Genomic DNA, 15,551 nt, shown 5'->3' on the forward strand with positions numbered 1-15,551 from the left:
AATGGAGACGATTGTTCTGAATGCATCTGTCTTGGCAGTAGTAAGTAATAGCAGGCGAGAGGGAGAGAGGCGCACCGTGTACTGCTGCCCTCTGTCTAAGAGGAAGGCACTCTACCACCACTGAATGAGCTGAGTGATGATGGGCACAAACCCACATCACAAGTCAGTATTTGGGAAATTGCTGTTTGTCATGATTGTCATTGGATTTCATGCTACTTCTGCTCTTTTATTCTTTTGTAAGTAACTAGTTTCCAAACATTTTAGTGGTTTTTAAAATATCATAGAAGTGATATTTTAAGTTGAAAAAACAAGCCAAGCAAGCTTATGTTACAGAGATCGCTGTGTAATGTATAATGGACAATCTGTACCATGCCCAGGAGCAATTTTTTAACTTTGAAACATGAAATAATGCCCTGACATTAGAGCATGATTAGCAGGTCCCAACTATGTTGTTAAAGAAGGCATATTGTATGCCTGAAGTAAATGAAAGCCAAGTATGAGTTTCAAAGCCTTGATGACACTTAATCAAATAATTCTCAAACTGCTGTTGCTTAGTCAAACTGGTGAATAAAACAAAAAATCTTTTTCAATATCTTAAAAAAAAAACCCTCTTGAATTTCAGTCTAGAATCTGTTGGTTCATATCATACAGTGGCTCCGGGTATAACAGGAGTAACAATTGAAACATTGCAAACAGCCAGCTGTGAAGACATACACACCCTTTGAAACATTCCAAAATGTTGCTGAAGCACTTACAATGCAGTACCTCTTGAAATAAGACTATTATGAAGTGCTTCACTTCTTGTTCTCATACATGGCACAAGAACCATAACTGAAGCTGAAACTGGAGCTGAGCTCATTCCCCGCCTTAACTGGATCTGGAACTGGGGGGCGGGGGGGGAGCCTCGTGGGGTGCAGGAGGCCCCCCTCACCTCTATTTACCTCTCCTCTCCAGTTTTCTGCTTTTCCCTTTCCTCTACTTTCCCTTCCTATGGGGGAGAAAGGAACAGGCCCACAGGTCACTGCATCCTCCTTCAAAGCCCCCTGGTTAGCTTTCTAAAACATTCCAGCTGGGGGAACACCACAGGGACTGTATGTATGTACCTTAGCTGCAATAATTCCTTTTTGAAACATTTCCAAGTGTGTTTTGCTTTTGAATCATTATATCCACTGGTACTGTGCATTTGCCCTGCTTCTTATGCTGACTGAGTTTCTCTCTCTTCCCTCTTGCAGCCCTCCTGGCTGCTGAATAGTATGATGACCACTTTGGCTATATTTGGAAATTTAACTCCTGGAGATTTAATTTTGTGTGAAAAAGCTCTTCCTTTTGTTACCAGTTTTCTCCTTCTGTCCCTCTTTTGACTATTCCAAAATATCCATGAGTCATGGATCTGCTGTGTTTATAGGTCTGACCCAATCAGGCTCCTGCTCTGAACAGGCCTCATGACAAAATCAGAGCCAAATATACCTTAGACCTGGCATCACTACAGTCAGTAGCGTGAATGCTGGTTGGATTAATACTAAAAGGCCTGACTATCATATGTGTAGGTGTAGAGCAGGAGTCTCTTCACAAAGAAGACCTTCTCTTGAAAGTTGAAAAAAAATGTCTTATATGGACAATTCAATATGAACTGTGCCTGAGCAGGTCTTCATACCAAAGGCACTACATTACTTACCTCAATGGAAAAATTCCAGGCTCTTCTTTACTTGTGTTTAGATTCATCTATTACAGGGGCAGGTGATTATTTCAGGTGGAGAGCTGCTTACCGAGTTTTGGGAAGCTGTTGAGGGCCATGTGGGTAGCCCCGCCCCTTGGCAGGTGCCCTGCCCCCTGGTTGCCATCTTGCGACTGGAAGCCCTGACCCCTAATCTTTCACCTTTGCCACCAGAACTCCCTCCCCTTGTCCCTGGAAGTACTCCTTTCAGTAAGAGGGCTTGCAATCTCAGAACCAGAAAAATACCAAATTATATTCTAAAAAGCAAACATCTACAGCAGGGGTCGGCAACATGAGGCCATTTTGCTTGGCATGCCCTGGCCAGCGCTGGCTCTGGGTAGCTGCTGGCCGGGGCCAGCTGCAGCCGGGAGGCTCCAAACTGCTGCACCGGGCTCCGGAGCCCAGGCATCAGCTCTGTACTGGCGCATGCACACATGCCTCGGAGCAGGTGGTGGAGGAGGGGCCTGAGGCAGTGCAGTCTCTCTCCCACTCCTGGCACAGAGCTGGTGACTGAGCTCTGGAGCCCAGCACAGCTTATTTGTAGCCAGCCTAGGCTCTGGGCAGCTGCAGCAAGCAGTGGAAAGGCTGCAAACAGCTGCGCCGGGCTCCATGCTGGTGGCAACTGCATGGATACCTTGGGGCAGGCAGCAGGATGGTACAGCCTACTCCTGGGTGCCCATGCAGTTGCTGCCAGCATGGAGCTGATGCCAGAGCTGTGGAGCCCAGCACAGCTGGTTGCAGCCTGCCCGCTGCTTCCTGCAGTTGCCCAGAGGCCAGGCTGGCTACAAACAGCTGCGCCAGGCTCCAGAGCCAAGTCAACAGCTCTGTGCCAGGAATGGGGGAGAGACTGGGGCTGCACTGCCTCAGGCCCCTCCTCCACTGCCCGCTCTGAGACACGCATGCATGTGCCAGTACAGAACTGATGCTGGGGCTCCGGAGCCTGGCACAGCTGGTTGCAGCCTCCCAGCTGCAGCTGGCCCCAGCTCTGGGTAGCTGCTGCCAGTCAGGAGCCTGGCCTGCTCCCAGGAGGCAGCTAGGGTGCTGCAAGCCCTGCTGGGAGCAGCCTGGGCTCCAGCAGCTACCCAGAGCTGGGGTAGCTGCTGACAGCCACAGAGCCTGGGCTAGGGGGCAGAGGTTTTGGATGGGGGTCAAGGGTCAGCAGGGCTGGGGGGCAAGGGGCACAAGCAGGGCATCTTACCATGTACCCCCTGCCCTCATTTTGTTTTTCTGGCATGCCGGCACTCTGGCATCTTCCAAGGTAGGCACTGTGGTGTTTTTTGGCACTTCGGCCAAAAAAACCTTGCTTACCCCTTATCTACACCATTCATTAATTTGATTTAAAAAATATTTTTGTCCTGATTTACATGGGTTTGTGTATTGTACATAGAGGTGGTTGCACAATAGTTTCAAATGGAGTCTTACTCTCGTATGTTGTGCAAGGTGGGTATAAATTTGTGGGAGCTGTGGGTGTGTGTGAGTATGTGGGGTGAGGGAGCATGTGGGGGTGTGTGTGGATATGTGGGGTGTGGGTGGGTATGGGGTTTGTGTATGGCAGTGCAAGGGGGGGGGTGCATGTGTATGGTGGGTTGTGCATGTGGGATTCTGCCCTCAAGCCTGCATGCACACAGACTGCACCGAAGCCTGCACACACTTACAAGCACGGTCCCGTGCTCTGTGGTCCGGCAATGCAGCCAGGAGCCATGTGGTGTTGAAGTAGGGAAGGAAAGGGGGGAACTGGCTAGGAATGGGGTGTAGCTGGGCTGTTCAAGCCTCCCGAGGCTCCCTCTGGGTCCTACTGCCCCTGGTTCCTGTCTGCTTTCACATGGAGCCAAGAGGTAATAAATATTAATTTATTAAATTTTTTAGGAGCCTGGTGAGCTGGATTCGGCCTGAGGGCTGTATTTTGCATGCCTCTGATCTATTATGTTCCACTATAGTTGTTTTCAGTCTTCTGTCATTTGTTAATATCAACACTTCTCTAGGGTCTTACACATGCATGTTTACCAGTCCCAAAGCTTCTTCCCATCTTGGCATCCCATCTCACACTCAAATTTCTTGATGGCCTTCACGTCAAACAAAAGAATGAGTGAGTTGCAAGTGCTTGTAGTCCCACATACCTTGTTCTACAAAGAAAAACTACCAAGACCTCCCACAAAATACACTATCAGGGTGGTGTCTGAGTTCCATCTGGAGGTTAACGCTTAGGTTTTTTTCATGCACTTGTAACAGCTGCTGCTGGATTTGCAGCAGGGCTCACGATCCCTGAAAAGGCTGAGTGGGAAAGTCTGCAGAAAGTTGCAGAAAGTTGTTGCTTGCAAGAGCATCTGCATGTTTTTGATTGGCTGCTGAGGCTGGTGGGGGGAGCAAGGGGACTCAGCCCAGGGACTCAGCCAGGCTCAGAAGGGAAGGAGCCCCCAGACCACAGAGCTTGAGGAGGAGCCTTGCCTGTGAAGTGAACCTGCCCTTAGTGATGGAGAAGATGACTTGGTATCCTATTTCCCTTTCTGAGGCAGAGCGCCCATGTGGAGGAATGAAGGTCAGCTTGCCTAGAAGGGCAGGATGTTGATCTGGGAAGGCTCTGGAGAGAGTTAACTGAGAACCAGCCTGGGGCCAGATGGGTGATAAACCCAGGGTTGTTTCAGGTGTCAGCACAAGGGACCATGTCTGGGAATTGGAGAACAGTGCTTTGGGGGATAGGAGACAGTGTGTATTTCTTTGCAAGATACCACAGACAGCTGAAGCGAGGAGAGCTGCTCTTCCCCATGCAGGCTCTAGCAGAGAGCCGAGAGCAGAGAGCAAGAGTCTCAAGATTTAAGCTGAGGAGTTGTACTGAGGGTATCTTTGATTCAGTTTGTACAGTGTTTTAGTTCATTGATAGCTGCCTTTGACAATTAGATTATTGATATCCTGTTCTGCTATTAACCTCATTCATATATTGGGTGTTTTGTAAATAATAAACTGTGTAAATAGTTAGACTGTATGTGGGGAAACCGCAAGAAAGCACTCCACGAAGAGGTGGCTCCAGCCTTAGGGGCTGGGAGGTTGACCAAGGCTATTTAGCACCCTGGGACCCTGAATATGGACATGGCCATGGGTAGCTCTGTGGCTAGGGTTACATACTATATTGCTTTTGGAGAAAATAAACTGCATGGTTTAGATTAGTGGTTCTCAACCTTAGATTTGGGGCATGCCGCAATAGACTCGAAGCACCTCTCAGAAAATGAGGGCTGTTAGTCTTCATTCTTTTTTTTTACTACAGAAAAATAATAGAGCAGTTTTTCTGTTGCTAAGAACTTAGAAAGACCACAGCTGTGGATTTCTATTTGAAATCTCTGAGTTTATCTTCTGAATCATGCATGTAAACCTAACAATGCTAACATTGTGCGACACCCTTGAAAGGATTGCAGAGTGCCATGGCACCATGGTTGAGAATCACTACTTTACATATATCTTACATTCTCTGGTGCTAGACTGAGCTAGGACTAGGTCTTTCAGATTTTCCCTATATGTTTGTGGCAATTGGAGATTAATCTAAAGTTCAAGACTGCAAGGATATAACTCAGTGTATCACACTGTGCTACCAGCTGAGGCTGTATTCCCTCACTCTTCATCAGTTCTCACTCTGCTAGAACTTAGTTAAGATCTTCAGCATCTCAAAAATATAAGACTATCTGAAATCCATAAGGCTATGTGGAGCAATTTGCTTATGTTTATAAATCATTATGCACTGGATTTGGCTACAAGATCAGATGTGAGATTCAGGCAAGAAGTACTCCAGTCCTGTTTGACTGGCATAGTTGAAATTTCTCATCCCTCACCATTTGGAGAGGATATTCCTTGCCAGTCCCTTAAAGAGGCATCCATGCTGACACATGCTAAAGAAGAGAGGCTAATTATGCAACAGTGGCTATGATTCTTTGCAGTGATTTTGTTAGCATGGATCTCTTGACATCTTTCATCCCTGCTTTGAACTGCAGAAGAACCACAGATGTTTACATCTGTTCTCCCCATGTATGGGAGAACAAGGTGGTTGAGGACATATGCATAGCCATGGCTAGTAAAAAGTAAATAAATAAAAATACTGGTTTAAGCACATCCACTCATAGTCACCACAGCTCAAATAACAGTTATTGAAGGATAAATAACTTCTTTTTTTTTAAATTATCAGAATAAGAAGTCTGCAGCTTCACAAATAAAATTTTCATATCAGAGACTTGAATGGTATTTTCAGCAACATTTAAATTTCAGTTGACTGTAAATGGCAGAAGAGTTTAAATGTGGTGCTGGATTTTTTTTTTCTCTGTCCTCCTTAGATTGGCATATTTGCAGTCACACATCATTTTGACAATTTAAAAAATCTTCCCTTTATGAAGAGTCCAATATTAAGTTAGAACTAAAGTATATGCTTGCTATTTCCATTGCAATTTTTTTTTAATCTTTTCCTAGCAGATTTTGCTGTATATGTGTAAATAGTAGATAGGCATTCTCCTTATAATCATATTTTCTGCAGGCTGCTGCTGCTGCTGTTTGCTCCTTAAGAATATTTGCATGAAAACCAAGATACATCTCTTATTGGTTTTGTCTGCTTCTACCACTTATTCTTTGCCTAAAGTCATAAGCCTGCGTTCCTTTTGACATGCATATTCCACAGAAGCCAAGCAAAACATCATAATCCTGTTTGAGACTATATGAATGATAGATGGAAATAGTTGTTCTACCACAAACACTGAATTAAGACTAAAGGCAAAGAATTAAGCATCAGGAAAAGATGCCTTTTTAAGAATCAGGATTCAGCAAGGAGAACCGGAATGCCTTTTCTGCAGTATTCCAAGGCCTTCTTGGACTTAATATTATCTCCCTGTCACATCATCGCCTTTTCAGGCAGGATTGCTGTAAGTTTCTTCCTACTCTCCAGAATTCTTAGCAAGAATTCTTTGGAGTAGGTAAAGGAAAGGTGAAGTTAATAGCAAAACTCCATGGACTTACTATAAGGATTTTTGCTTCTAAGAAAGAATCCTTTCTTACTCAGTTTCTTCTTTCTAGAAACAGCAGTTCTATCTATATCTTTAACCTTTTTTAGGCTACCAGCTGCCTTAAATGTTAAATTGTTGCTGTTGAAACAGTTGACTTCATTTTCCCCCTCAGTCTTTTTTTTCCTCACCACTCAGTTTTAAGTACAGCTCACAGGCTATATTAAAGTATTGTGTTGATGTTCCAGCCTCAGATATGAAGCATAGTAACATAAAAAGCACAAGTAGGTGAAAAGATGTTTCGACTGAAGAGTCACGAAGTGGACATAAGTAGAGGAAATAGCATAAGAGACAGACTGACAAGTCAAAATACTTTTTTTATCGGTGGCTTCCAGCTTTAATAAAGCTTTTGAAACATGGTGTGCCTGCAAAGTCCTTGAGTGTACTGCACAGGAATTCCAAGGGCAGTCCCTTATGCTGAAGATGTGACATTAAAATGGAAAAGGTGTTAAGCATTTTTGGTAGCAGGATATAAAAATCCAAAACAAAACACGTCTAGCTTGTGTCCAACAAATTGGGGCTGTTAGCTGGCTACTCTTCATTAGAGTTAGCACACTGATTATTTTTGATCTTTTGAGAACACGTGTTTGGTTATAACACAGTACGCAGTAGCAAGTTGAAGTTCTGAATTCAGAATTGTGTGTGTGTGTGTATTCTAGTGGGATTTCACTTTGTATTTTGCTTTAGTTTAGATGAAACCTGATGTCACACAGAAACTGCTAGATGCTGGTGAATAATCCCAGGGTTTCCAACCAGCCAGACAATAAACAATTCTATGATATTTGATGCAGCAGCTTCTCTAGAGCCCATCTGTTTCAAAATAACCTTAATACCGCTTACTATGCGGAATGCTTTGTTGACTGGGCTCGTCCTAGTTTCCTTGAATGACTCTGTGACTGTGGCGCCATCTGCTGGATAAACGTGTTTGTCATCAAGCAGATAGCTCCCGTTTAATCATGTCAACACATTGTTTGCTGTGATAGTCGTCTCTCCCACTCAGGCAAAGAAAAGATCCCAAATCAAATTATTATCAAAAACCGCACTTATTTTGTTTATGGAGCATCACACACATTATGAAAAATGTTCTGCCAATGGCTTTCGTCTTTCCTTTCTCATAAAACTAATGTACCCAAAATGGGGATGTCTAATTTAGGAGTAGTGTGCTGGCTGCTAGTCTTGGGTGTATCACATACAGTCCTGCTGGAACAAATGGGATCACCTAGAGCATAAGTGACAATAACTACAACATTATTGTCCTGTATAGTTGTTTTTGTGACTCTGGCCAGATGCACACAAATAGGGCATTTCTTGGGTTAGGTTCTGTGTTTGAATTAATATACATACAGTTGGCTACAATTCTGATTTTAGATGCCTATAGTAAAAACACCTGCTAGTTGTTGATGATTGTCTTCAGTTTTAGTTTTGAACTCATTGGCTACATCTACACAAGTGCGGACGTTTGTTTCCATGAGGACAGGATGCAGCTGCTACTTTTCCCCAGGGAACACCTGTGCCATGTGCCCTCTGGCGCACGGCAGGTTTCCCCATGTGGGGAAGGGGATGCTGGGGCCAGCACTGGGCTCATCCCAGCAGCCTTACCTAGGGCTCTGGAGGCCTTCTACGCCTGCAGTAGCAGCAATCCTGCCGCTTGGAGCCAGGCTCTGGTTTTGGGTGGCACACTCTGCCCCTGCATGCATTGTTCCACCTTTTTTTGTGTGGGTTTTTTTTGACTCTGGAATCTCTTGGGGTCAACCCCCTTCCCCTCCCCACAGTGCTGCTACCTTGCAGCATGGAGAACCACTGAATGTATGGTATGTGGCGCTGCAGATGTGTTTCTGGTGCCACATACCGCACGGCCATGCTCGTATGGACACAGCCATTAGGTCTATGGATGAAAATATCAGAATTCTTAGTAATATTAAATTTAATGTCACCTAAGTGTTCTAGTTGCATACTTCACTTCAAACAGATTGAAAACTTTACATAGCAAAATATTTGAGAGATAAAATGTATAGAACATATTATCTTACCTTTTAGGCCAAGTTTCTCATTTGCCTTGTCTTACCAAGTCCTGCCAGGTCTTACCAAGTCTCACATGGTAAGACTTGGTGGTCTGATTACAGGCAGAGGTAATAAGAGGTATTAGATGCTTCACTGATAGTAACTTTTTATAGGAAGAAAGCAGCTGACTGAAATCTCAACTTTAACTTGTCTGCCTTACTTGCAACAGATAATTTAGTGGCTTGGAGGGCCATTCCCTTATTGTCCCCAAGTGTTTCATTAAGGAATGTGCTTCTTGCATCCATATTTGAGTTGTATGTAGCATACATTTATAACAATTTGTTCTAATGTCATAAATTGCTCTGATGCAATATCGGGTAGTGGATGTGCTGTAAGTCAACAGTTTCAGCAAGTGTTCAAAAATTATAACAATTAATATGGATACATAGAAAACCCCTAAACATGAATTACAGTGAAGAAGAATGTTTAAATTTAGAAGATAATTTATTTTTCTAAACACACTACTAGGTAATATTGAATTTCTTGCATTTACAGCCCAAATGGAATTTTCCAAATGCTGTCTTTCTTTTTTTATGCCTTCAGGCAAAATTCATAGTAAGAGGTTTATTCCTGTTTTGGTGCTTAGATTGTTAATGCATCTTGAGCCATGATTTTGAAGATATGTTTTATTACTGTAAAATATACTAACACGAAGTGCTGAAGAATGTTAATGAAAAACATGATCTTTAGAGGAACTGAGGATGAGCAATGACACTGATCTGGGAATTGTAAATGCTCGGCACCTCTCAAGACTTGGCCTGTAGAATACAGTCCTTTTTTTCCCCTCCCCAGTCTTTCTGTGTTATCCAAAATAATACTAATAATAAGACTTGAATTTAAAATTAATTTTTAGACATTGCAGAAATCATGAATAGGCACTGTGTTTTCCATGGAACCATTGAACCAGTCAAAAAGCTGCAGTTACTTTTACTTACACGAGTCTGTATGTCTCCTTGTTTCATTGAGTATAGATGACCATAGATGACTATGTTGAACATGCTGAAAACATGGTCCAAATGCCCAGAACCTTAACAGTAATGTCTGTTTAGGTCAGATTAATTTTATTGCAATGAAATAAGCTTACAGCCACTATAAAAAATAAATTTCCTTGGACAGTTATTTAGCTCTCTACCAATAAATTATATTTCTTCATAAAAGCTTAGTTTTTCCATATTAGATACATTCTTTCCTGATTTATACAATTGTAGATAATCTGCAAATATTTTTTCTTCCTAATTACAGAGCTTCAACAGAGTTTGACGTAAAGCCTTCTTCAAAAATCCTTTCTATGCTTTCATGAAAATTATTCCTGCTGCAAAACTTCCCCTGGTTTATAGCATTTTTTTAAATTGAAAAACCTTGAAAATATTTGTTGTTTTTGTCTGTGTGTGTCTGTGTGTATGTGTGTATATATATATATATGGTGGCATATCACTTTGATATTAGATATACCAGAAAGTTATACCGGAGAGTACTGGAGGTGGATTCTAATTATTATAGTGATTGCATCCTGGAAAAATATAAGTTCAAAATAATATGTTAGAATACAGGATCTGTGCTGGACAAATATCTGGAGCAGGTTTACTTCATGTGGTGATGAAAACCTCAAAAGTGGTCAGAACTTTATCTAGAATAGGACTTGCATTGCGCTAAGACTGGTGGCATCAGTGAATTTGTTGTTGAGCCTTGTCTATAATGCCTAAGCATTCAGCACAGAGAGGCTAGACTGATGCTACAGAGCTGAGTTTCTTTAGCTCATACCCAGACTATTATTTCAGTACAGTCTGGAGCAGTTTTTGCCAATAAATTATACCTCTAATTTTTAATTTCATTGAAATACAAATGTTGACATTTTCAAAAAATCATGTCTAACTTAAAGCTATTTTCTTTTTAAAGGAAAACATTTTAAACACATTATATACCATATTTACCTGAATTCAAGATGACCCTCCAGTAATTAGATTATATAAATGTATAATTTTCCATTTGTTATACTTTTCCATGTATAACATAGAGACTTGTCTTGAATGTATTCGCTCCCTTCCCTTCTACCCCCACCCCTGCTAATGCAAAGCAATGGGAGAGAGGCAAGTGGCAGGGAAAGAGTGGGTGGGAGGGCAGGCAGTCTGATATGGCCACTGCCCTCCCCCATCTTCCTCCCTCATCCCCACCCCCCATTCCATTGCTGGCCAGGTGGCAGCAGTGGTGGCATACTCCTCCTGGCAATGTCTGCCCTCCTTGAGCCACCCTGGTCCTGGCCGGCAGTGACAGCACAAGGTCAGAACCAGAGCTGGAGCTGTAGCAGTGCCTGCCTCAGGCTGGTTCTCAAATCCAAGACAAGGTGTCCCTCCCTCCATGTTGGGCAGGGGAGGGGACGACTCGCCTTGGATTCAAATAAATATGGTACATTAAAAATTGTGTAGTCCCTTGTTTTTTCATGTGTATGTCCATTTTTCTTATTCAGATATACATGTCGTACTTCAGCATCAGTTTATACTCTAATCACTGTTATCTGCTTAATTGGGAATGCAGAACAGCTTTTAGTTCATCCATGACAAAAGAAAGTTCATTAAAAAGATCTGAAAGAGAACTTGGGATTTTGGAGAAGAAAACAGTTTACATTTCCGCTTGTCTCTTTCAGCCCCAGGTATAAATACCTTTCTCACTCCCTGGTAGTATTGCCAGCTGATTATTTTTATGGCAAATTCAGTTCTTCATAGATCTTTATGAGAGTTGAAAAAGTTGTCAAAATGTTTGATAATTCAGGAGACTCCAAAGAGTGCTTGCAGTTTGAAAGAATTTTTTTCTGTTTTATCAGTTTTCTAAGAAAGCTTCAGACTTGTTCATGTCATCATTTGTGCAGGCTTGCTTCAAGTCACAATAAACGTGAGTTCTGCTTCCAAAAGTGAGTATGTAGCCTCAGTGGACAGCAGTTCTGCACTGGAATTCAATGAAGATGATGGTTTCAAATGGGGACAGTGAATGAAAAGACAGGCAGGAGGCATGTGTGTGTGTGCATGTGCTATAAATGTAAAAGCAACAAAAAAGAGTTTATGTATATTAGTAGTTTAAAATTTCTTGCACTCTTACTAAATATTGATTAATGGATCGGCATTTGCTGACATGGTTGGTTAATCATTGACCAGAAGTATTGGCCAAAAAAATCTTTATCAGTGCACCCCTATCAAAAAGTTTGGCCCCCACTGATCTAAGAGATACTTTACTGTCAAACAAAGATTTCTTATCTTTTACTGATTAAAACTGCACAGAAAATCCTTCAAAGAAACATTTCTATGATAAAGGATTTTTCCAAGACAATTGAGTCTCTAATAGGATAGGAGTCTGTGTAGTTCTAAATCAGCTTCTAGAATTTTATGTTAGGGTCCTATGTACCTCAGTTGAGCACAACTTTTCACTTGATTCAGTTCAATATACTTTATTAATAAAGACAGATGATGCTCTTATTAATTACTTTGTTTATATATAGCCTTTTTTCTTCCTGTGAGACTGTTTGTTTGTTTTTCACTACATTTTAAGATTTGAATTAATATCCTATGAGTCGTACTAAGGAAGTGGTAGATGAGTTGCATGCAGTTGTAGACCTGTGCCATCAGTTTCTGGTAGTTAAACCTCCTTGTTGGAGATCAGAACCAATATAACATTTAAAAAATATGTTTCATGTTGATGGAAAAAGGTTGGTCAAGATCACTACTTCCCTGAACTTTTATCAGTCTTAGAATTGCAAGATGGAGATGACTTGATGTATTATGAAACCCAAGTGGTTAACCTTGTTTTTTGTTCTTTTTTTCATTTTGTATTGTACAGATTTCAGTGCAGGCAGATATCATCATGAGAGACAACCCTATGGTTTTTGGTTTCCATCTGAACAGTTGTCAGAAGAGGAAATGAGAAGACAAAGGCTTAATAGATTTGAGAGGAGGTGAAATCATCAGATGTCCAATGGAAATGTGTGAAGTGCTCTTCATAGTTGCCAAAATAGTTGCAGAACTTTCTACTGTTTTTACTTTCCTTCATAATTATTTACCACCAGCAAAATGTGAAAAAGACTTGCCAAACTTGGGCTGAAAATCTGGGCTTAAATTAAAGGGGTCCAAAGTTTTGAGCTTAGAGTCGAAATGCAGTCCTTGGCAGCTCACCATTTGCTGTATGTAAATACTGATCAACTAAGTCCAGCTCTCAAGGAAAATAAGGAAAATATACCTCTGATGTTTGTTTTCAATTCTTAATTTTTAAACCAGCCATATCTTTCCTCCAAAAGTTTTCCCCTCTGTTTGCCCATGATGAGCAATCTTTTGAAATGTTTTGTGTAAAATGTTTGGGTTTTTTTAAAATACTGCTTGCATAACACCAGCTGAGCAATGAGCACATTTGAGCCTGGCTGATACCGTTTCAACATGATTTTGAAAGCATGTGCAAGTTGGGTACAGGTGTAGCAATCCTAGTAAGTAACCAACACAACGTATTTTATTGTGAAATTTGGTTATCAAGTCATCAAATTGTCAATTTTGTCTAGAGAACATTTGCAGTAAAACCAATTTGTAACTTTGTACAGTACCTTGTGACTGCCTGTAACCAGCATGGTAATCTTGAGCCTCAACTCTGAATGTCCTTCCTTTTTCACGGTTATTTTACTTTAATAGCATTTTTGTTTTTGTTTTTTTTTCAAGGGAAGTGACATGAGCTAAAATTGTGAGGCTAGTTCCTTAGTTATATACTTAATTAGTTCCCTTGTTCAAAAACTCTGTGTATGCATTAGGCTACACAAACTCTACCATGTAAATGTTCAGACGACTGTAAGTGTACTGTTTTCTTCCTATTGGCTGTAATTGGCTCAATTATAGTTTCTGTAAGAGTGAGCTGTGTTGGGAGAGGGAAGATGTTGTTGGCTGGAGATAAGCTGCTTGCTTGGTGCTGTCAGAAACACTGGACAGCAGGGCTTGATGTACCCAATATCAGTACTAATGCAGCTCTGTATCAGGACAACACCATGACTCTGCTTAGCCTACACGCCCCCGCCCCCCAGAAACAGATAGTCAAATAATGGCTGTAGCACTTGGAGGCTGCTAAAAAAAAAAGACAGCTGTGCTCTGTCTCCACTGCAGTGTACCTGTGCAGGGCATTGTGGAGCTGCAGGTTTGTAGAAAACTTAGAATGCTATTGGTCACACACAGCAGCTAACATAGCAGTGCTAATTAACAGGAAGGGAGATGGGGACGGGCAGTATGTCAGTATGTGTTACCATCCTGAAAGATCATACTTTAAAAAAGAAAGTCTGAGCAATGGAAAACCTGGATGGGAGAAATTCCTTTCAGTCTTGAAAGGCATCTCCTCTTGAAAAAAAATTTTTTATTGCTGGCATATGATGTGGAACTGCTGGAAATGTGTAAGCACTGATTTAGTTTGAGTGTTGGGGCAGGCAATTCTTTTTTAGCTTATTTTCAGGACCCTGCACTATGAAATCTTGAAACCTGTACCTTCCTCTGGAGTTTCAGACTGATTTGTATTCTTACAGATATTATATAAAATGGCTGATAAAACTGACAAAACAAAAAACTGTTCATTCAAACAATATCTGAAACTGCTGGATGCATGTTAGATGTATATGTGTACCTTCTAATTTTTATCAACAGACATACAAGAGGAAATCAGTTGGCTAAAATTCATATGTTGTCCTCCACCCTTTTCCTAGTATCTTTGATTAAGGTTCAAGCTAAGGAAAAGCACAAAATGAGCATGCCATATATTTGGCTTTCTAGGTGCTGGGAGCCAACAATCTGAACTATGCTGCAGCTCTGAACATCTTTGTAAAGTCTGTGTCAAGGTGTGTATATATAGCAGATACTATTCATTCCTATTCACCACAGTCCTTTCTGGCCAATTCTGAGTACAGGAAACATGGTATTGTAATGTCCATTTCTGTCCTTCTGCAGGATGAAATAGCTGATAAAAAGATTTTTTGTTAATCATCCCTGCTGTTTACATAGTGTGTGTGTGTGTGTGTGTGTGTGTGTGTGTATATATATGTATATATATATGTGTATATATATATATGTGTGTGTATATATATGTGTATATATATATATGTGTATATGTGTGTGTATATATATATATACTAGTCACAAATTAAAGTAGCATGTATTCTTTTATCTTCAAGTAGGGTGATTTTTCTAATTTTATACATTCACTTACAAAATCATGTAACAAACCAAAGAAAATTTTCCAGTCTCAGTACTTTTGTTAGTGCATGGTTTTGTGACATGAGGAAGAGGCAGCATTATCTCCTAGAAAAACTGGTCTAAAAGCTCTGGTGCAGAGTTTTGTTTTAGCTGGTTTTGTTCACGAAGCTCCATTATTTAAGTGATTCCAGCAACCGTACAAACCAAACTGGATGCAATATTGTTTATGAACAGTGGCTTCATGGCACTATTAGTCAACTGCAAAAAGTGCTGAAACAAACCCAAACCAGTATCCCATTTTTAATACATTGCTTCTTTGTAAAGTTATAAAGTTATATGGTATGGGGGGAGTTTATTACTGTGCTCCTCTTGACACAGAACTGTGCACCATCATATTATCATGGGTTAGGGTTCTCTTTATTGCTTTTTCTTTACTGCCATTTTGTAATGAGCTTTGTCATGAAACATTCACAAATAACCTTGTTCACTATATGGCCACTGCACCTTTTTCTTAGTACAAAGTTGAAATAAATATCTTTTACATTTTGA

The 15,551-nt window shown here is 41.1% G+C and overlaps 1 protein-coding gene across 2 annotated transcripts in view; it reads left to right on the forward strand.

The window, feature by feature from the left end:
* Positions 1–15,551, forward strand: part of RHBDD1 (rhomboid domain containing 1) — a 116,267-nt gene extending 100,716 nt beyond the window's left edge. For both annotated transcript variants that reach the window (XM_090053535.1, XM_090053536.1), the window contains one exon: positions 12,631–15,551. In XM_090053535.1, coding sequence (XP_089909661.1) covers positions 12,631–12,749 — 119 coding nt within the window. In that variant the 3' untranslated portion in view covers positions 12,750–15,551. The remainder of the gene's footprint in view (positions 1–12,630) is intronic.

This window comes from Crocodylus siamensis, chromosome 6 (genome assembly GCF_052110815.1).
Source record: "Crocodylus siamensis isolate JL-2025a chromosome 6, ASM5211081v1, whole genome shotgun sequence".
NCBI lineage: Eukaryota > Metazoa > Chordata > Crocodylia > Crocodylidae > Crocodylus > Crocodylus siamensis.